Raw genomic sequence first — 22,468 nt, 5'->3', positions numbered from 1 at the left:
ATGATGTTTGAAACGCGGTAATCGAGACGTAATCCCTGAATCCCTGTGTGGTCAACACAGCAGAGTCTGGAGTTTCTCACCAGTCCTCAGGTTTTTTCTTCGTCTTTTCCTTCTCTCCCCTCAGAGACGGCTGGAAAGGTGGGGGTGAATGGAGCGGGGCCAGACCAAGCGCTGCAAACCATACCATGTGCACTTTTTCTCAAGCCACAAGCCAGGGTGGATTAATTGGTTTTTCTCTATTTTAGAGGGAGGAGAAGTTAATAAACTACAGAACGTTTCCTGCCCCAGACCACGTGTATATGTTTGCCACGGTTTTTGCTGAGTTTTGTCTGTAGCCTGTGCATATGTACTACACGACACGAAAGCCAGGCTAGTAAGCACATCTGCCTTTAAATCGTCTTTCTCGGTTTATATAAATTGTTAAATCAAGGAGGAGGATTCATTTGTGGGTCGCAGGAATGGTCGTTTGGTTTATAAGAGTGATCATGTCATTATTTTCACGTATGCTGCGGATGCATGTACTGTGTGATTGTTTTCGTGTCCCGTTTCCTTGGCTTTGCCAAAGAGACATCCCTAAACTTCCAAGCGTAAACCTCATTGAATATGGCAGCCGGCTTTCTGCTCTCCACAGATATTTCCTGAAGAAAACATAAAGGTTTGTGCTGCTGAGACAGCAGTCCTCAGTTTAAGCCTCCTTCCACCATAAAGCAAAGCTTAAGGTGACTTAAAATAATAACTGGAGAGCAGTGGAGTAAATGTTGTAGAATCCATTCATGTTATGTAAGTTGTTTTTAAGAAACATTGTTCTTTAATGCATTACATGTTATAATGGCTAATGACAAAAATGTCACAGCTATAGTATATTTCGTAATCTGTAAATATTTACTTATGCTTTCATATTTCAGTAAAAAAAGGTACTTTTGCTAATTGCTTAGGGTTATTTTCAATTTTTTTCAAAAATAGCTCTACTCCAAACTCAACACTTCAACCCAGAAATGTCTGATGGACTTTGACATCACTGCCTCCATGTTCAGAATAATGTGGCAAGGATTCATGCTGGCATGTCAGGCCTACTAAGCACCTAAATGTCACATGCAAGGAAAAATCCAGAAAACCTTTGTGAAGGATGGAAATTGGTCATCTGAAATGGCTTCTTACTCTTGGCAGACTCTTGAACGTCTTTTCAAGCTGTGTCAGGCATACATGCTGACGTGCTTTATGTGGGGAGAACTGTGGCAAGCCAGAAGAGACCCACTCACTGATAGTAAAACTGAAGAAGAGCATGTTGAATGTATTGATACGATTATGTCAGGAAATACCATGCTCCACCACCTCCATCATTAACTCTGCAGGTTCCAGTGTCCACAGCCAGGTCTCTCAATTTAGGTCCTGAAAAAGTTTCTGCTTTTTGGAAAGAGTGTTTGGAAAACACTCTGAGCTAGTGGTTTCATAAGAACTAATATAAGAACCACACTGACATGTAATTGAAAAGAGAGCACTCATCCATTTTAAATTAGCATGTTGCTACTCAGCAAGATGCTGCAAATAATTTTCTCACTTATATCAAGCTTAAAAAGTCTTACAGCGTTAAAAAAAAAGATCATTAAACATTTCAGGAGGCCAACTACTTTTACCAGTTTATCGTTCTAAATTAGACTGATTAATTAATGCATTTTACAAAATGGTGGAAGAAACAAAAGAGTAGCCCATATCAAGGCTCAAATAGCAGAGTTTCCTTCAGGACGCAACAAAGAGCTCCTCATTGATCAGAATGGACCTGACCGAGACCAAGACAGGGCTAATGAGAAAAAGAAATCATGAAAGAAACTGCCCCAAGATCTGTACCTGGGCAGGCTAGAATCTACAGAAGTCAAGGTAAAGGACTCAATTCATACAGTAGCTATTTCATGAATGTCAGTAGAGTACGTATACTCTGAGGGATGACTCAATTTATTCTTTCTCCTCTCACCTGCCAAATCACTAATATTTTCCCATTGCAACAGTGATTTGTAAGAGATTTGCTACAAGTTGCATTCATGAAAACTGGAGTGAAGTTGTCGAGGTCAAAGAAAGAAGCTCTCTTCTCATTTCTAAGCACTCAGAGACAGGCTGATAAAATAATTTCAGTCTTCTCAATCATGGGACAATTTTGTAGTTGTTCATATGAAACTCTTCTGAGAAGAGTTACTACTTGAAATCATCAGGTCTGAGTTTGCAGACAGAGGTTTTAGAGGGCCAGATGTCACGGTGACCCATGGGGGCAGTGTTCAACTTAACCCCCCCGTCCTCCTTCCTGTTTGGAACTATTCAGGTTGTGGAGTGTTATCGGGGCATCAAACATTTGTGCAACTCTTCATCGCATCTGAAACTACATTTGCACGCTTCTGTAAAGTTTCTTTAGGACTTTTTCATATTTTGTACAATTACCCATAATGCCAAGCTGTGACATTCCAACAAAGAGAGAGACCATGCCAAAGCACTGCAAGAGCGCTACAAACAGGGAGACTTGCATGTCGTTTGCCTTGACGGATGGGTTCCCATTGGTGTCCCGCAGGTTACAGAGGGGAAGACGATTGGGGAGGGGTTGCCTGCCCCGCTGCCCCCTTCACTGGGACACTTTCAGAACAATGCCGAAACGCCTGCTCAGATCTTCTGGTGCGACTGGGTGCATGTGGCATTTACAGGAAGCCAAGACTGCAGGGTGTGGGTCCAGGACCACTGCGTAGATCCAGTTTCCACATTCTTCCTCTCCGCCACACCTAAATCCTTAATTGTCTGGCCACAGACAAAATATTTTGAGACCACACCACTACAGCTAGTTCTTAACTAAGGACCTGGATGTTTGAATTGGGCCAGCACCAGACGTTTGGGTGAGACTGGTTCAGCTGCAGGCAGCCCATTCTGAGAGCAGGGAAGAAATGATTGTTGAAGCAGAACTGGCAGGATAAGTAGCAAAGATAAAATTGCCGGTTTTGTAAGTCCTGCTTGTGTTTCTTACTAGCAAAGTGGAATCCATGGTGTACATGTTGTACATGTTATGTTCTTAATTGTGTAAATATGGTTTCGTTTTCGTCATTTGAGTGAAGATGGCCATCTTTGGTATATTTTGGCTAACAGCTTCATAATCATGTCATCTATTAAAAACATGCCACATCACTTATATTTACGGCACTGACCGTCTGTAAAGAATAGTGGAAGAGGATCATTTTCCTGGATGTCAGTAGATTTTTTGTGCACTTGTTTCTGATCAATAAAGGTCTATTTTCTCCCACACAAGGTTTCCCATTCAATACACCTGCCAGAGGGTTTAAAAACATAGAAGCATGATGCATTTATTATTGGCTGTTACTATGATTTATCTTTCCAGATACCTGCCATTGGGAACAAGTTCGGTTTATTTCCCATATATGCCTTTTATCGACAGCCATAGGCGAGTTGCTCATTTATCACACCAGGCAGTGCAGGATGCACAATTGGCCTGTGCAATGAGAACAATCCAAGCTTTTTCTAGGAGGAGGATCAGAGTTTGGATTAAATGGATTACATTTGACACCTTTAGCATAATAAGTGCATTAGTCCTGATTATGCCTATTATATCAAACCTGCTAGAATGTAGACAGAAAGTATCATTAAAATGTTTACTCTTTTCTTCATACAGGTATTGGACATATTGTAATAGCAAAGATTGACATGTTAGGCAGCCTATGAAAAATGTGATTTGAATAGTTAATTAGGTAAAATATGCTGACTCTAATAGGCCAGTCAATATGTATGTGGGAGGGCAGCTAATGCAAATTGGAGTCAATAGGGAAACAACAAATGGAAAACAAACACCCTGTGTTCCTCTGGGGGCATCCAACACTCCCTCTGCTTTTCTTTATTTTTTCACGCAGGTTGAAATGCATAAAAGTTTTTATGAGATGCAAAAAGCAGTATACATAGAGAAGATATAATGCAATGGTGGAGAGAGCTAACTAATACTTAGATAATTGTAATAAGCTATATATATATATAGTGGGCCTAGGTGGTGGAAAGTTAAAAGATTGGTTACCTTGCTGTGTGAACAGAATCACACCACATACACTTTGAGATACCAGCAACATGACAGTGCTTCTGTTAGGAAATACAATATTTTTAGTGTTATACCTGCAATAATCTGAACTACTTTAGGTAGCAAAACTTTAAAGAAACCTTGTTCAGTCATGTGTGCTTGTAGACATGATCAAACATTAAATGTTATATCCTAGTCATAAAGCACAAGAACACTTGTCAGGGTGCTGGACTAGACTGATTCACTTAGAGGTCTTTAATTATGATGACACAGCACCTGCCAGCTTTTTATAGTCAAATGAAAACATACATCTAACCCACTTATTTAATTAATTAGTACATCATTTATTCTATAAATACTGTAACAGATGGACTACTGATCCTTGCATAATTCAACAGTGTGGTATCATTTTATTTGGAGAGTTTTCTAAGTGTAGGGTACTATATCCTACCTTTAATATTACTGTGGCTCTTAAGATCAAAGAAAAAATCCACTCAACAAAATCATCAAAATCTAATCGAAGGGAATTCATTTGTGTCTTGCAAATGAATTTGAAGATATTGATCAAATGAAAATATTCATTAGGAAGTCTGCATGTGGGGAATGCACGTTGCAAGAAGATTGGAGGTAGTCAGCAGAAAGGATTGGGAGCGTTTTGTCCCCGTGATAAATAGGCTGGTCTGACAGGTCACTTCTTTTTGCCCCCATTGAAAGCCACAATCTGTTCCCTCCGGGAGTCGGGAGACGAATCTCTGCTGGCGACAGATTTATTGGCGTCTACATGAGGTAAAACACCTCAAAGTCCTTATAAAGGTCCCAGATCACTGTGGGGATAGATCGAACCCCCATTTATATCCAGGTCGGTTTTCTTGTAAAATATTTCATACAACAACCTAGGCTGTGGTGTCGAGAAAGTCTGAATTCCACATAGAATGACATTTATTTTGCAGTAATAGCTTATGAGTACCTTTTGAAATGATTTTTTCACCTCCCCATCACATTCCCATGTTGCAGTAACATGTCACCCAAGTGTGGATGTATGATTTCAGTCACATGCTTTTTGCATGAGAAACACATGGGGAGGAATCAAGCATGTAGGCTGAAGCTGGAAGTGATTTTTCACCCGACTGTCTTTGCTTGGACTGTGAATCAGTTTCTTCTTTTTTTCTTCTTCTTCTGGTGATGGCCCACTTCTGGCTTCTCACACAGGTGTCCTGGCCACAGAACCCACCTCGGAGAATGACTCTAATGAATGGCAGTGGCTTTCTCCTGGAGAGAGAGGACATGGGTGGTCCTCCTCGCCCCAGCCAAAGCTGTTTCCACTAGCTGCCGCACTCAGAAAATATACAAAACTTCCCCAAATTTCTCAGATCAAGCAGTGCCTGCCTCACCAAGCATCTGCCATTAAGACCAATTTACATCCAGATCCCCCCGAAAATCCTCAGTCCAAACTTCCGTCAATCCCAAATTTCGCTCAGCGACTGCGTCTTGCTCTCTTGTCAGGCCAAGAAGGGGAACTCGTCACGGCAGGCGGGCTGATTCTGGAGGAAGGAGTTCGCAGTTGTTTTGCTCGCGAGCTCAAATCGAAGGCGCATGTTTGATTTTGGGCGGCTTTCCGTATCGGTGAGAGCGGGGGCTGCTGCCAGACAGGAAGAACAAGCCACACAGAGCAGGAAGAAATAGACGCAGTACTTCTGGACTCAACGCTGGACAGCCCAGGCCAAAACAAACACAATCCCACAGACCTCAATGACATGATGTCAATAACACCTCTCTTCAGAATGGGTTCATATGAATTAGAAAGAGTATGATACAGTTTAGATCCCTATCCTAAACGTGGCAAAAGAGCTGACTGCAGTGTCTGTTAAAACTGTACATGCATAAAAGCTTTAAATATATAACGAAAAAAGGCACATCACAGACAGGTGTGAAGCAGACATCAATATTTGCTAGTCCCAATTACTCAAATCATTCAGTGCTTTGCTTAGTGTTTGTGGAGTTATTTTACGGAAAAACGAGAAATGGTGCTTCCATGGTGCGTAAACACCTAAACTTCCAAACCACCACCACAGCTGTTAACACCTTGAGTAATGATTGAGCGCCCAAGTGAGCTTTGCGTGAGCAGTATGATTTCTCCCCATGTCTCCCCTGAGTCTCAGGTTTACAGTAAGTGCTGAAATGCAGGGAGAAAGGGCACTTCTTTCCAAGAGTCTCCTATGGGAGAGCTGAGGAGACATGTTAGTCTAATGGGTTAATGATCGGCTCTTTGGTTAGAGTGCCATTAAACGCTAGGCAAACTGTATCTCTTCCTTTCTCTCCATCTTTTTCTCTCTCTCTCTCATATACACACGCATCAGTCCTGGTTCGAGGATGAAGCAACGTGTGATGGGGCTAATTGATGGAGATTCTTCTCTATCAAAATAACCCCCCCCCCCCCCCCCCCCCCCCACCGTAAATGCCATTCCTGTGTGCAGGACTGTTCAAACAGCCGTCCCCGTGTTAATGGTTAGGCAGAGTATTTACCTGACATTACTCTGTGGCTTAGCCAGCACAATGGCAACACTGGATGATGGGAGTAGCAGACAAAGGGAATGAAAGTAGATGCAGTCTGAGTGCAGGATGGAGTCTCGCTGGGGCTGTCCCTTAGGAAGAGGTCAGCAAACAGGGCAGGTCTTCACTCCCTTTGTAGTATGGGCTTGTAGACATCCAAACCAGTATCATCAAACAATGGACTACACGCTTCCACTACAAGTCTTCTTTGTTCCGGAGAACATGAGCTTTTCTTGTCATTTGACATGAGCATGTATTAAACGGAGGGCAACATTCTAGCCTAATTAGACATATGCAACCCCTAAATAGATGCTCTATACAACAAGAACATCAGCATGGAACTCTATAAAACACAAGAGTTTGTACACAAAAAAATCTCCATCTGTTAAGGTTTTACAGGCTATGGCTTGCCACCTCTTAATTTATTGATCTAGGATTATGTGCAATTAGCTTTTATTATGGGTTACAGTTGACTCGAGCAGGTATTGAAAATGGCAAAATGGATTAACAATATCGACGGGGTGATAATTGCCCTGCTAGCTCTGTGCCGTGCAAGTCCTTGGAAGATAAAAAAAGCGAATATCTTAATGCTTTCCTGAAGTGGGTAAAAGATACTTAAGGGTATCTTAGTTGCCCTTATCAGTTCTGAGTCATTAGCATGGTAGTGGATCGGGCTTTGTGAGGTACCAGGACTGGGATGACAGCCCCCATGCTCGACTGCCCTGGGTCTTCTGTTCCACCCGGCTGCCCAGGCCCGGGGAGGAGAGGGGCGGCTCGGCTGGGAGAATGGCCCATGGAGGGGTCAGACGGAGGGGAGAGAGGTCAGTGTGTCAGCATCGCTCCATCACCTGTGATTTAACAAGAAGCCCTCGTGTCGGAGCCAGCACACAGGCACATGGGCAGGATGCTTCTGTGTGCAGGCTTGTGTTTGAGCGTGCGTGAGTGTGTGTGTCTGTGCATGGTCTGAGCAGCCTGGGCATCTGAACGAATGAAACTCTTGTATACACTCGTATGCAGTAGAAGGAACACTACTGTCAGTGATATTTTTAATTCATCAGTTTTTTGTATGTATATAATTTTTATGTGCATATGCCAGCAATGATCATCTCAACATCTGGTCACTAAGGGTGATTTTGTTAAGTGTGGAACTGTGGGGTTGTTTCACAGTTTCAGCCTTCGTCACAAGAGCATGCTATGATGCGTTCTTCAAAATACATTGTTCCAAATGAGCCTCGATTGCACGCGAGCCATCCATGGCTTCCGCATTGCACATGCTTCTATAGGACTTCCACATCCCTCATCCACACCGTCCACACAGCCAGACAATGCACAGCATCAACCTGACATTCCAACCACAGCTGGTTTCACATTTACTCCCCGGCATGGGGAACACACACGAAACCGACCGTGCTGCACAAAACAAACGCACCCTAAACTGGACACTTTACACCCAATCTCCAGATGAGCCCAGGTTCTGTGTGACGGAGCAGGCGGTGAGAGTGTTGGTGGGGCTGCAGAGCGTGTGAGTCTGCGAGCTGATTGTGGAGCTCACGCGGACTTCCCCTCCGGCCTCTCCCACCTTTTGTTTTGATTTGGATTGCGAACACCTGATGGGCCCACAAGCGCCATTGTTCCTTGAAGCTCTTGAAAATAGTAGCATATAGGAAGCAATGAACAATGACTGTTGCTTGACCTGCTAATAGCTATAACAGTGCTAGGACATGTTTTCTCTTTATCTCAGTACTCTCTCCTTTTTTTTCTGTCTGTCTCACGAGGTGCTCAGACAGACGAGGGGCGCGGAGGAAAACGTATGGGGTTTAATTAAAAACGGGACAGGGCAGGTTTGATTGGAGCGGCGGGGACATTCCTGTCGCTGGGAATATGGCTGCAAGCAGCACGGTAAACGGTAGAAGGGAAGAATGCTAAAGTAAACATATCACAGGTAGAGCCATGAAACAAACTTGATAACGGAGGTGTGTGAGTCAGACGCACCGTGCACCCATGCCGCCCCTTTCCCAGGCTTGGACTGCTGTTTACACTGCCGACAATGCTCAGTGACACACACATCCACCCCTCTCTCTCCTCTCTCTCTCCTCTCTCTCTCTCTCTCTCTCTTTCCCTCTTGCTCATCTCCTGATTTCCACATGGTACTGCGATGACAAGCAAGGAAGGTCAACATAACATGGGGTTCACACACACTGTAATAGACAAGCCACCAGTGTCAATGATAACATCCTCACCTACACACACACACACACACACACACACACACACATGCACATTTAATACCATACAAAACAAAGAGTCATTCTGTCACAACCAGGAAACATCCACAGTCTGGTCATCCCACGCCCTTTGGCTTTTACCTCGGTTGTATTCATACCATTGCATTTCAACAGTTATATGACCAAAGTGTGGACATAGCATTACATTTTATAATGTGTTGCATTATCAGTAGAACCGTGTCATAATGGCCTATTTAGGTATTTACAATATAACATCATATTTAGGTTTCCACTTGATGTGTAATGATGTAATGACTGATATTTTATTGATAAAGATAGCTTGCATAAGCATGAACTGCCTATCAAGCTAGAAATGCAAGATAGAATAGGACAAAACATACAATGGATATCAGTGCTTTGAGGTTTTTGAGGTCACTAAGTTTAACCCAAAGCATATTACCTTGAAATGTGATTAAATGCAGGTGCAGATTCAGTAGAAGATTTGTAGAAGGTTTGATTGAGGTTTGATATAAAGGGAGAGAGAACTCACATGTTAATAAGTGTGTGGAAATGTACTTCAAAAAGAGTGCATGATCCCTGTTTCATTAGCTACTGGAACTCTCTCTGATGAGATTGAAACCTTGACCCCACCTGCGTTAGGCCCAGTGATGGTTTATTCTCCGCCGTAAAGAGCTCCACCTTTAGCCGTGGCTTCCACTGAGCATCGTAAAAATGAGCTTGGGGAAGAGACCAGGGGGGTGGGACATGAGAAAGAAAAAAGAGCTGGGGTTAAGTTGACAAATCCCCTGTGAGCCGATGAGAGGGCCGGTAATCTCACGGGTAAGCAAAGAGCTCTCAGGGGCCGTTCTGTTATCAGGGCCCGTCCACTTATGGTAGCTAAGACAGCCACGCTTCGCTGGCACTGGAGTCACAGCGTGGCCAAGGGACAACAGGGTCGTTAGGTTCTCTCACCTCAGTCAACAAGTGCATATTTACTGGGCCACTCATCTCGGCCGGACGCCTTCATCCTGGCCTCAAATTAAGATAGACCATTGGACTTTTGCTTTGCAGAAAGCTGTGGCTTGATTTCAATGGGTAGCGCTGAAGAGCAGGTGACTTTCACCAGTGTTGTTCTTTGAATAGGATTCAATGCAATTTAGCATCAATTGTGATTGTATTTATTGTGAGTGAGAAAGGTGATAATATGGAGAAATAAATGTTGTTTTGACAGAGCATAATGAGAATTTTGCAACAGGTGACCTCATGAGGGAAAATGAACCAACTCACCAGACTCCCCATGTTTTCCAAACTAACCTGTTCTGCATGCTGACAGCCATTACTTCTTTCCGATAGGCTTGTTTGGTCCTTAAATATATTATTTAGATTGATTACTAGGTTTGACCAAATCCGAGGAAAGATAATATCAAAATGATTAGAAATACCTAATATTGTAATATATAATATGAAATATTTGCCAGAATGTAATCACCTCTCAGTTTAAAAAAAGACAAGATAACCGCAAAAAAGACAATAAAAAAGCGAACGCTTGCCGAAGTAGTTCAAAGTTTGAGTACATGCTCTTTCGACCTGTTGATGTGTCCTTTTGATCTCGTTTTTACCACCATCCTCGGAGGATTCAGTCAATGGCCTGTATAACAATTTTGCCTAACTTCCCACCGGTTAATCATTCCTTCAGTACAATCCGTCTTCGCGCGCTTATCTATCCGTGTGTCACTTTATAACTGGTTGTTATCGAGCTGTGCAGTACCACGTGGTCCAGGAAGGCCTATCCGTCGGACGGGTTTACAACACGGTGAGGTCGGACCGGTACCGCGGGTCACCACGCCACACGGTGTGGGGAGAAGACCGACTGAGGCGCCACGGAAGGCGCTTCTTACTTCTGTATGTTACATGTCTTCACTTTTGGAGGCGCTGGACATTAAAGCTTAACGCTCTGTAACGCTAAAAATTCAGACACAGGACAAAAATGTTTTACAGTTGCCTTTAGTTTGTCGAATAACAACTGGAGAAGCGGTTTTTGGGGAGGGGGGGGGGTCTTTAAAGGAATAATTAGTTTGATAATGTCTTCAAGTTCTGAAAGTGAAGGAGGACAAGGTGACTCCTGTGAAGATGAAGTATCGTGTTTAGGTAAGTAGGGATAGTCAGCCTTTCAGATAAGTAAGCTACAAATAAATACAACTGTCAGGCGACCATCCTGCTTGTCCTAACAGCCAGACACCTGCAGCTATGAGGCCTGTTCGTCTTCACATGATTTACTTCAGAATAGCCCGGGCTTTACTGAAACATTTAAATAAAACTACGGTGAAATAACGCCAGGTACGCAACTTGCGCCTTGGAATGACAAGACAGGTCTGAGGTATTAGCTTTAGCCTTGGTGGGCTGTCCATGTTCACGTTTGTCGTTATTTTTGCTTGGCTAAATGCGAACATGGTTTATAAGCCATAACTCAGTTATCATCCTCCGCTTTCGTTCACACAAAGAAACATTTTGTTGTTTCGGCGTTATCAATGATTGACATGGGTATCCCTTGTCAAACTCTTGCTGTATTATATTTTTTTCAAACACATGAAACAGAATTAGTATTACTTTATAATAACAAAATTGCCATATTTAACACATATTACCAATATTATCGTATTTACGACGCTAAATGTTAAGTAACCACATCGAATTTTAATTAGCAGCCCAGAGTATTAAATGTGGTCTTCATAATTTCAAGAGTTTATTATAAAATCAGATAAAATGTTTTTAGTTTTCGAGGATGGACAACTTTTTTGCAGATGGAAGTATTAGTTTAAACCGCGAGGTGAGACTCAGCGTGAACTTGAAGTACGTGTCAGCTGCACTTCTGAGTGCGCTTGAAATATGCCCGCATAACCCATCAGGTTCACTCATTTAAGATTTCTTACATGTACTTAAAAATGACTATTGCTTTTACTTGCGGTTTTATTATCTTTACAAATACAACTTTTTAATAATTACAGATCAGCAGAATTGTGTCTATTTTCCCAGTAAATTTGTAGAAATAAAGACAATCCACTTAACTCTCCAGAATCAGTTTTTTAACAACCATCTGATTTCTGTAGACACTTGTTTTCACATGTTTGGGATTAACCATTTCTATTTATTGTGCATAAATTCTCTGTTATTGTCGCAAGCCAGCCTGCTCGTGACTATATTCGGTATATGCATGATCTTGTGCGTGTAGCTGTTAAAATTAGAATCCGCGTTTTTTACCTTATTTGCAGGTTGATTAAAATTGTTTTTATTATGAGAGTAAGATAAATTATTGTGCAGTCATACACAATCGCAAGAATAACTATTATGAATCCTGTGGCTATACTGACATACCTCGAAAGTTGTTGTCTATGGTTGTGTGTCTCTCGTGAGGTTGACCTAAGTTTGGACTGTCTCGGTGTGTGCCGGTGCTATAAGGTCCATCATTAGTCGTATTAAGCGGCTGTGGTGTGCGCGAGACAAGGGCTGAGGCGCTGACGCGCGTCTCCACGTGCGATTGGAGAACGCGTGTGACGTCAGCGAGCCGAGCGAAGCGCTGATTGGCCGGAGCGGCGTGAACGCGGAGTAAACAAAGCAGCGAGGAGCGCTTTGAACATCTCACACACCCACAGACCGAGTGGACCAGCGCAGGACAGGCTCTCCCAGCTAGAAGAACTTCCTGACACTTCGCTAACTCTGGTTAAATTACATCTTAGGCCGCCGGACAAAACATAAAAAAAAACAAACCAAAAAAAAAAAAAAACAGATGTAGAATTATTCGATGGGGGGTCTTTATCTCTAAATATTGTTCGTTCTTCACCGGTGAGAGTACAGTAGGTTGTTTCGTTATTGCAAGTTTCGGCTTTTTCCCCCCTCAACAGAATTGGGTGATAGTTAGGTGGAGCTGCAGCGCCTTCGCAAAATGAACTTCCTCAGCGGACTTGTGCGCTGCTGGGTGTGCGTGTAAAAAAACCTGCTAGTCAGGAACCCTATGAGGGGTCCGAGCCGGGATCTCCGGCTCCTTCGGTGTGAGAGAATCTCTGGTGTTCTTCTGACGTTCAGGTGGACCACCAGACGCGTCTTCTCCTCCTCGGTGTAGCAGAGCTGTCATGCTACCCAAAGTCGAGTCAGACTCTCTCGGACTCGCTCGCGCGCATGGGGAACAGGGCCATATGCCTGGAAACATGCAAGGTAAGATCTAAGATTACACACGTTCACGTAAAGCTGTGTGATGCATGTAGCACGTGCATGGGGATGGTATTAAATAACATTTCAGTAAGTGTCCTTGCTCAGAAGAGCACAGGATACGTGTTGTGAGGACGTAGTGGACACAACACGACGGCTACATCTACACCAGGGACACCACCCTCAAGTCTCACACCTCCACCACTTCACCCAGCTGTGACTTACTAACTTATTTCCCGACGGCACAAAATGCCCACTTTTCTCTACTTAAGTGACATACTTTTAGTCTCAGCATTTCTTAAGTTTATTTGTAAAAGTCTGCGACGAAGCATAAGTTGCGAAACAAAGTTTCATTTTTTTCAAGAAATGTTAATGCTATTATCACGCAATTTTCCTGATCTCACTGTAGTGCAGATATTAGGTCAAAATAACTTGCGAAATATTGTATCTTCTCAGACTTCTCACTGACGAGATGAGATATTTTGAAACGAGGGGCAATGTGTTTATTTGTAGTCTTAAGTATTTAACGTGATAAATTGGCCAAACGCTTATTAAATGTACATAAATACTTGTAGCAAAACTGTTTATATTGCGCTGCGGGCAATTAAACTGGTGTAACAGGATATCCAGTGTGTAGACTAATAATCATGTTTAGAAAAAGAAAGGTTTGGGTCTACACGTGCTTAAGTGGTAATAGTGCTGTTGGCACACACGTCTGCTTAGAAAACCAGTAATAACACAACCTTATTGTTTTTTACCTAAATGTAAAAAAATAAATATCGTGAAATTTTAAATAGCAGTAGATTTCTTATATATATATATATATATATATATATATATATATATATATATATATATATATATATATATGGAGATAACTTTCTTTTAACAGATACACTTAGCTTTTTCACAAAATGAATTTGCTATATATATACAGCAAAATCATTTTGTGAAAAAGCTAAGTGTATCTGTTAAAAGAAAGTTATCGATAATTCCTTTTGAACATGGGGGGGAAAACTTGTTGCTTTCAAGATATAGTCAGTTCCCGGAAAACTCTCCATTTAACACGATTAATAAAATAATAATATGCAGTTGTGTAATAATTCAAAGCCTTTTACGACTAGGGACAGTAATGCAAGAACCGGAATGTAAATATTTTCCGATTTGTTAATATCTTTTAACAATGCGCGGATAAACACTTTTAGCATTTCGCATCGTACGAAGAAAAAAATGTATATATATGTATGTATATACATATATATATATATATATATATATATATATACATTTTTTTCTTCGTACGATGCGAAATGCTAAAAGTTTTTATCTGCGCGTTGTTAAAATATACATTTTTTATGTAAATTTTTTTTATAAATATATATATATGTAATACATTTACAAATGAACGGTGTTCATAAATGAGTTTGTTAACCTCGTGTAAATTCAAGAAGAGTCTGAGCGAAATCTGCAATAAGACAAATACAAATACGGGAACAAACATACCAAACCTTTTTGAAATAACGGCGACGACCCACAATGTGGAAGGGTAAATCTTACAGTTTAATGTACTGACTGTTTTCAAACGCGCTCGTACTGCCTACTTAGAAATAGTTTTGCGTCTTCATTTGCCCGATAGCTAAGCAGGGGGCAGTAATTAAAATGGTGTTGTGTTTTCATTTTCCTGGTGGCTAAACGTTTCACTCCAACGCAAGAGCATCTCCGACCAATTTATGAGCCATCATGAATATTAACGAGATCGAAAGTGATATTTGCCCTGTCTGCGACCATCCTCCACACCAGACGAGACTTCACGGATATTTTCCTCATACAAACTTTCTCCGACAGTCTGTTTTCATGCAACCGTGGGCTACAGCAGAATATTTAACCCTAGTTCCAAATGGTACACCTCAAATCCTCCGCTTGCAGAACTATGAACTGTAGGCACAAATTTGCAATAGGCCCCACTTCAGTTGGCAAACATCTAGGACATATGACTATTTCTGAACTATATTGTGTTGTGCTTTGCAGCCCCTCCATTTAAAATGATGGACTATTCTTATGACGAAGACTTGGACGAAATGTGTCCCGTGTGTGGGGACAAGGTGTCGGGATATCACTATGGACTGCTTACCTGTGAAAGCTGCAAGGTGTGTGATGTTCCTCCGTACTTTTAGTGCATTACTGAAGAAATGACGTGTTTTCACAGTGTTATTTTCCAGCGTACAAAGTTAGATTTGCCCAGTTATGCATAGATTGTCATGAAGTGGATTTTGTGAAAGGTTGTGAAGTGCTGAGTTTGTGGAGACCTTCTTTTAAAAAATGTTTAAAGTAATTAATTCATCATTCAGAAGCAGCCAGATGATATATATTTATAATACCGAATGCTGTGTGATTTGGGGTGTCTGGGTTTTTAAGATAATTTAGAGTTTAGTAGTAAGTTAGTAAGTTAGGAGTTTTCACAACTCTTTTACTTATATTCACTCACACTTATATTCCCTTAAGTGTTTGCTATACAGCATTAACCTAACGTGGATTTTCCTTCAGTGTGTGTTATATAGTGTTAAGTCAACATAGAATCACAATAGCAATATGTGATATCAAAACAACTGTGAGAAGAATAGAAAACGTACAAAACAATTATTTGTTATGTTTTTAAATAGTGATGTAGGTGTTTTTGCTTCTGGAGCTGTAAACAATCAATGATTTACCAGAGCTTGGCTCATGAAGGTGGTTTAGTAGAAACACGCAGCAATATAAAGGATTATAGAAGTCATACTGGAGTGTTCCTTTGCTAATGTGTGTTTCAAATATCAGTTATGTTTTTAAAAAATGGCATGCTGGATAATTGTGCAAGATGTGGTTGCTTTAGTCTTCAGTCCATAACTATTTTTAAACAGCACAGTGCAGAGTGTAGAATAATGCACCCATTACTCTGTGTTTGCGTGTTCGTGTCTATATGTTTATGTGTGTTTATGCGTGTTATTTCTATGATGTATTGATCGTCTGAGTCCAAAATGGGTCAGGTTTAACAGTTCTCCCCATGGTGTTCATCTAGAATAAGTTAACACTTTTTTTCCACTTGATTCTTCCTTGCCCTAAAAATGAATTCAGACCTGTTTCAGATGAAATCTTATAACTCAGCCACAGTAAATTATGGATATAATTTATTGGATTTCATGCTTATTTTTTAATGTATGAATATTAAGACCTGAGATGGTGGAGACACTATATACATTTGTACATTTGTGAGATTTTTCACCCTCTGCACACCCAGAGTGAATTAGTTCCAGCTATACGTTTGGTGTTATGTACTAATAAAAAGATTGATAAATAATCATTCATTTGTTGTACAGACAAACATGATTATTTCCCTTATGTGTATCATATGTTAAAGATATGAACTACCCATTTGCATCTTAAATCATGACTTAAATCGAAGTCCTCAAATACCCTGTATGTAGTTATAGGAAGGTAATACTGAGCGATTATACACAAAATCAAATGCATTTCATAACCTGAGACCCTAGTTCTGGGCTCTAGATGTCGACAATTACTGTGTCCTATTACCGAGTCTGTGTGTCCCACATGTGAATGAATGTACTTTTATTTTAGGGTTCACCGCATGTTACGTGTGCTTCATCCAACGGGTTCATCACCGTGTTTTAAAATATCTGTAAAAGATTAACAATGATCTTTAGATATTTACAGTTATTCAGCGGGTATCACAGAGCCTTTAAATATGTTTCTGTTTATTCATGTCATTGAGTGTGTATGCACATGTCAGTTTTGTGTGTGTGTGTGTGTGTGTGTGTGTGTGTGTGTGTGTGAGAGAGAGAGAGAGAGAGAGAGAGAGAGAGCGTGTCCGTGTTTGTGTTAATATAAGTAAACGTTTGCTGGTGAGCATTTGACAGCCCCTGGCTCTCTTTTCATATGCATCAACTTGTGTGGCCTTGAGTGAGTCTAACCCCTTATTTCTGTGTAAATGAAAACGACTGTGTGTGTGCGTGAGCGTGAGCGTGCACGTGTGCGTTGTGTTTCTCCGCGGCTGAATAGCACGTTAACGAATGGCGAGGGTCAGATGTTTGACGTCTTCATTGGTCGTCCTCGGCAGGGCTTCTTCAAGCGCACCGTGCAGAACAACAAGCGTTACACGTGCATCGAGAACCAGAGCTGTCAGATCGACAAGACCCAGCGCAAACGCTGCCCCTTCTGCCGCTTCCAGAAGTGCCTCAACGTGGGCATGAAGCTAGAAGGTAAGAGTCTGCTGGTCCCCCTGCGGAGCTCCGGTCCCAGCCGGAGCCCCGAGCCGACCAGACTAGACTGGCCGCCGTGCTGCAGCATTGGCGTGCCGGCTGCCCTCTTTCCACACTGAAATGCAAGTGTCTGGCCCACTAAGCCTCTCACTGACTTCAGAGTCTTTTCCTCTCAGTATGCAGATTCAGGACTCCGATGACTATTAATTGTGTAATTGCCGGAGGGCAGAGTTTCCAGTGATGTCATGTTAACGCTGGCTGGCTTTGATTTGCGGGCGCGTTCGAGCAGCGGGATGCGAGGCCCCTCCAGCGTCCTGTCAGACATGTCGGGGTGGAAAGGCGGGCCGACCTGGCTCTCGCCGTGGCTGGAGAGGGCATGCTTAGTCCCGCACACCTCTCCCACAGTCTCCTCCGTGCCAGCCAGGCCGTTTGCATTTGAAAGCACACTTGGAGGCTTTTGTTCAGTAGATTGCTCTCTGAAATGATTATGCAAAAAAGTCCATTTTAATTTAAAACTAATGACTGTATTGTGCTATTATGAAACTGTATACACACACACACACACACACACATACACATTTAAGTTTATATAAAATGTTTATATTACAATTCAAGGTCCAAAAAAATTTTTTATAGCCATTTCATGTTTTGTCCCATAAAAGCACAGACCACCATTCCCTGATTGCTCACGCTATATCTGGGCGTTAAGATGGCACACAGACATTCTGCAGTTTGTGGCATTTGAAGTAAATATTCTTTGATTAGGAATGACAGTGTGATATCTGGAGCTCTCTCCAAGAGTTTACAGATCTTTTTGACCCGGCTGTTTTAGCTAAAGCTGATACTGAATGACTTTTAATTTGTCACCATTTACGCTTATCTGCCTGACACAGACAAATGTCCTTCTCCACAGAAGTCATATTATCAGTATTGATATACGATGGCGACTTCTTGTCTGTGGTGAACTGTGCGGTGAATACTATAATATGACTCACGGAGGACGTGTTGTGTCTTGTTGTGGATTATTTTGGATGGCTCCCCTGATCCTTGATTTCCGGCTTGGCCGGGGATTAAGGCCGAGGTTCCGAGGTCTCTGTGCCATCGTCTGCCGGGGGAGAAGTTACGGAAGTAGAGGGCTGAGGCACAGCGTTTATTCCATTTGTGAGCAATGTCGTGCACAGCGGAGCGTAAAATGATTTCAATTTCATCAAATGTCTGCTGTCCATATTAAGTACCTCCATGAATCAAAGCACGGCGCAGCGCAGGAGGACAGATATTCAAAACGGGCGCCGAGCACCAGCGTCATGCACTCTGTCATTGTTGTTTTTTTTTTCTTTTTTTTTTTGGGGGGGTGCAAGAACGGCAGCCCCCTGGGGGGGGCGGACGGCAGGGGGGCCGCGGTCCCATTACTTATGCATAGGCATCATAGCTATTCATGTGGGCGCGTGGAAGGCCACGCTTCCAGAGACGGCCTCTGGCAGACATGACAAACAGTGTGTCAGGAGACGACCAGGGGAGGCATTCATATGCCTGTGCTAGGACAGTGATCCTCACCCAAGCAACACTTAATATTCCTGTATATTAAACACACATAAATCAGCCAATAAGCAGAGTCACACCACCTAACCTCCGCACTAATGCACCAGTCTGCCTGTCTGATACGTGTCTGAGTAGACACACAGTGCACATATATGCACGTATGAAGACACATGTAGACACACACACACACACACACACACACACACACACACACACACACACATGCACATGCACACAAAGTGCACCAAAACAGCAAGTATACCATACAAGACTCATGTGTGCACTAGCCAACAGACCAGTTCATCTTATATACATAAAAACACATATCCAAATACAGACATATTCACATATATACACACTCACACACTCATCTGTCCATAAACCCAGACAAATTCTGGTGCACATACCCACAAAAGGACCTTTCACTCCTCTATTATTTCTTAGGGCAAAGAAATTAGTTTGACTTGCATATAAATAACCTTGTTTAATTAGACACTAGAAAAAAATCTTAGCAGAGAAAAAAACCTGAGTTGGATGGGGGTTATGGGGAGGTGGTGGGGGTAAAGGGAAGAGAAGGTAGAAACATGTATTCGTGATCAGTTTCAGGTCCAATCTAATTGTGATTTCCCAAAAGGGCCAACTGTTAGTTTCCAGCTCATTAATTACCCTGTTACTCAGAATCATTAATACTTAAAGTTGCCATGATAATGTATAATAGATAGATTGGGTTTTTTTTTTTTTTTTTTTTGTGGGATAAATTTTTAACAGTCACACTAATCCTTGAAATGCAAAAAGAAAAGCCCACACTTCGGGTGGCATGGGGCTTCATGGATGCTGTGTCGTCCTGGGGAGCGTCAGCAGGGTCGTCTCCCGATCGGGCCCGTCTCTCTCTCTCTCGCCCTCCAGGCTCCCGGATCAGACGCATAGTGACACACAAACATACGGGCCCGCGGACCCCCACACACACCGCTGTGACGAAGACCATTAAAATCACTCCCAAGGCAGCCGTTGGAGCCGACACTTTTCTTTTAATTGATTTATTCATGTCATTTTGTCCCATGCGGGTGTGCAAACGTGCTCCACGGTTCTTAGAGGGCCATTCTAACGAGCAAGCCCACACTGGTCGGGTCACGCGGCTCACGTGCGCGTGGGTTCGGACACCCGGTGCGCACGCGAGTGCACGGGCGCACGTTAAAGGGCTCGTCGGATCTTCCAGCCTTCCACCTGCTGACATCGCGTGGCATTAAAGAGAAATAATTAAGCATCAATAATTAACACGTGGTCCAGCGGAGTGGAGTGTGCCGCCCCATGGCCCAGATCAGAGCTCCGCTCTGCCGGGTCTTTGCCTTCATTTATTTGCCGTAATGATTATCCCGTCTGCCTGAATCTGGCTACCTCTGGTTGGACAACCATGCACACTCTCCACCAGTCTCCCGTCTTCAGTCCTGGCAGACCCACGCTGTCCTACAGCATATCTGTCTGCTGTCCTAAGAACAATTACGAATACGGCACTATGCAGAGAAGTTGCAGCGTATCGGAATTGTAACTGCAGCACGTGAAGCCATAAAGCTCTGTTACTTTAAGAAGCTCTGGCATTGACTGTGCAAGGTCAATAAGTAACCACCCCATAAAAGTGTACAGTCATATCACCACTAGAGAAGTGTTGCAAGATGTTGTTTAAGGTAGCAGAAAAAACACCAACATGTTAATCGAGTGTTTTTATCAGGTTGTTTGGACGATGTTGATACGTTGATGTTAATTGTTAATTCTTCCTTCCTCTTCACATGGACAAGCTGTGCGGGCCGACCGCATGCGTGGAGGGCGCAATAAGTTCGGGCCCATGTACAAGCGGGACCGGGCGCTCAAGCAGCAGAAGAAAGCGCTGATCCGGGCCAACGGGCTAAAGCTGGAGGCCATGACCCAGGCCATGCAGACGGTCCCGGCCGACCTCACCATCTCCTCAGCCATCCAGAACATCCACTCTGCCTCCAAGGGCCTGCCACTGGGCCACCACCACCACCACCATCACCACCACCACCACCACCACGGCTCATCCAGCGCGGGGCTACCGCCGGCGGACTACGACCGCAGCCCGTTCGTCACGTCGCCCGTCAGCATGGCCATGCCTCCCCACGGGGGCGGGGGCGGCGGCCTGCAGGGCTACCAGCCGTACGGCCACTTCCAGAGCCGCACCATCAAGTCCGAGTACCCGGACCCGTACACCAGCTCGCCCGAGTCGCTCATGGGTTACCCGTACGTGGACGCCTACGCGGGCGGCTCGCCGCCCAGCTTCCCGCACCTGGTGGCCGAGCTGCTGAAATGCGAGCCGGACGAGCCGCAGGTGCAGGCGAAGATCCTGGCCTACCTGCAGCAGGAGCAGGCCAGCCGCGGCAAGCACGAGAAACTCAACACCTTCGGCCTCATGTGCAAGATGGCCGACCAGACGCTCTTCTCCATCGTGGAGTGGGCACGGAGCAGCATCTTCTTCCGTGAGCTGAAGGTGAGCGAACGGCGCAGTAGCGTATGGAGGTAGATCGGAACAACACTAGCCACACACTAACATGTGACAGTCATCCCCGTGGAAGGGGGAAGCATAGACAGTCTTAGAGCGAGATGAATGAGTTCATTTACGCTGGCGTTTCACACAGAGGTTTATGTGCTTCTGTTGTACAGTTCTATTTATTTGTTTATCTGTAGTTAAGTACTACAAGGTCACCTACACTTATATACAATTTTTTTAAAATTACGATGTATATCTACGTATTTTTTACGGAAATAAATAAAGTGAGAGGCACTCAACGATGGATTATCCGTTTTGCAGCGATTTAAAATGTTTTGTTGCCACACTGTCATCTGTTATCATTTAGTTCACTTTTCCATGCTCACAGTCATATGTGTTCATCTTTAACCGTTCCTCATATAGTGGTGTCTTGAGTAACGTGCAGGGTTTTAAAGGTCCGCGACGCCTCTCTACCTTAACGTTCTGACCTGCTCTAATGAGCACCCAAGCAAAGCTTTGTTCAAGGAAGATTCACAGAAGTCTGATATCATCCTGGGTTTTATAGCCTACTCTATGTTCTTTGTTTTTACATTTTCTAAACTGGAACAGTTGTCTGTTAGCATTGAGCTTAACTTGTAGGCCTATTGAAATGACAGTAGGCGTAGGTTTGTTGGCTACTACGTCAGGGGTTTTGATAGTACTGAAATATGTAGTGTTTTTGGAATTAAGTGTCGCTGGCTTCATTCTCACTCATTGTGTTTGTGAGTCAGTCGCTGACGAATACTGTGCCAAGTCTAAAATGAAAAAGAACTCAAACTCGTCCTGTAAAAATAAGACAATTCCTACCATACTCGGGGGAGGAAAGGGGGTTGGGCTTTTGAGGGGCACCTGTTTTCTACAATTATTTTCATCTTCCTTCATTCCTTGTGGCATTTGCTTTTCTCATGGTTTTGTCCTGGCAGCCTTTTTGTTTTCCATATTTGTTTCCTTTTTCAAATGAAAATAGAAAGGTGTCACCTCCTATAGCTTTTTACATGCATATCCAAATGTCCTGTGCATTTCCATCTGGTCATTAACTAGAGCTAACGCACTTATTCCAGCAGTGAAGCACTTCATTGTGAGATCGCTGTTCAGTTTAGTGTCTCTT

At 43.1% G+C, this 22,468-nt stretch overlaps 1 protein-coding gene across 3 annotated transcripts in view; it reads left to right on the top strand.

Moving 5' to 3' along the window:
• The first annotated feature begins 10,922 nt into the window (after positions 1-10,922).
• nr5a2 (nuclear receptor subfamily 5, group A, member 2) overlaps positions 10,923-22,468 on the top strand; it is a 47,599-nt gene continuing 36,053 nt past the window's right edge. The window contains exons 1-5 of one of the 3 annotated variants that reach the window (XM_077024253.1): positions 10,923-10,974; positions 12,907-13,035; positions 15,058-15,176; positions 17,141-17,282; positions 20,615-21,321. In XM_077024253.1, coding sequence (XP_076880368.1) covers positions 12,954-13,035; positions 15,058-15,176; positions 17,141-17,282; positions 20,615-21,321 — 1,050 coding nt within the window. In that variant the 5' untranslated portion in view covers positions 10,923-10,974; positions 12,907-12,953. Of the gene's footprint in view, positions 10,975-12,906; positions 13,036-14,846; positions 14,930-15,057; positions 15,177-17,140; positions 17,283-20,614; positions 21,322-22,468 lie in introns of those variants that run through there. The other 2 variants (XM_077024254.1, XM_077024255.1) reach the window with 2 other exon arrangements.

Source organism: Brachyhypopomus gauderio, chromosome 12, assembly GCF_052324685.1.
Source record: "Brachyhypopomus gauderio isolate BG-103 chromosome 12, BGAUD_0.2, whole genome shotgun sequence".
NCBI lineage: Eukaryota > Metazoa > Chordata > Actinopteri > Gymnotiformes > Hypopomidae > Brachyhypopomus > Brachyhypopomus gauderio.
Note: the sequence above shows the minus strand (reverse complement) of the source record. Positions and strands in the feature narration are given on the sequence as shown.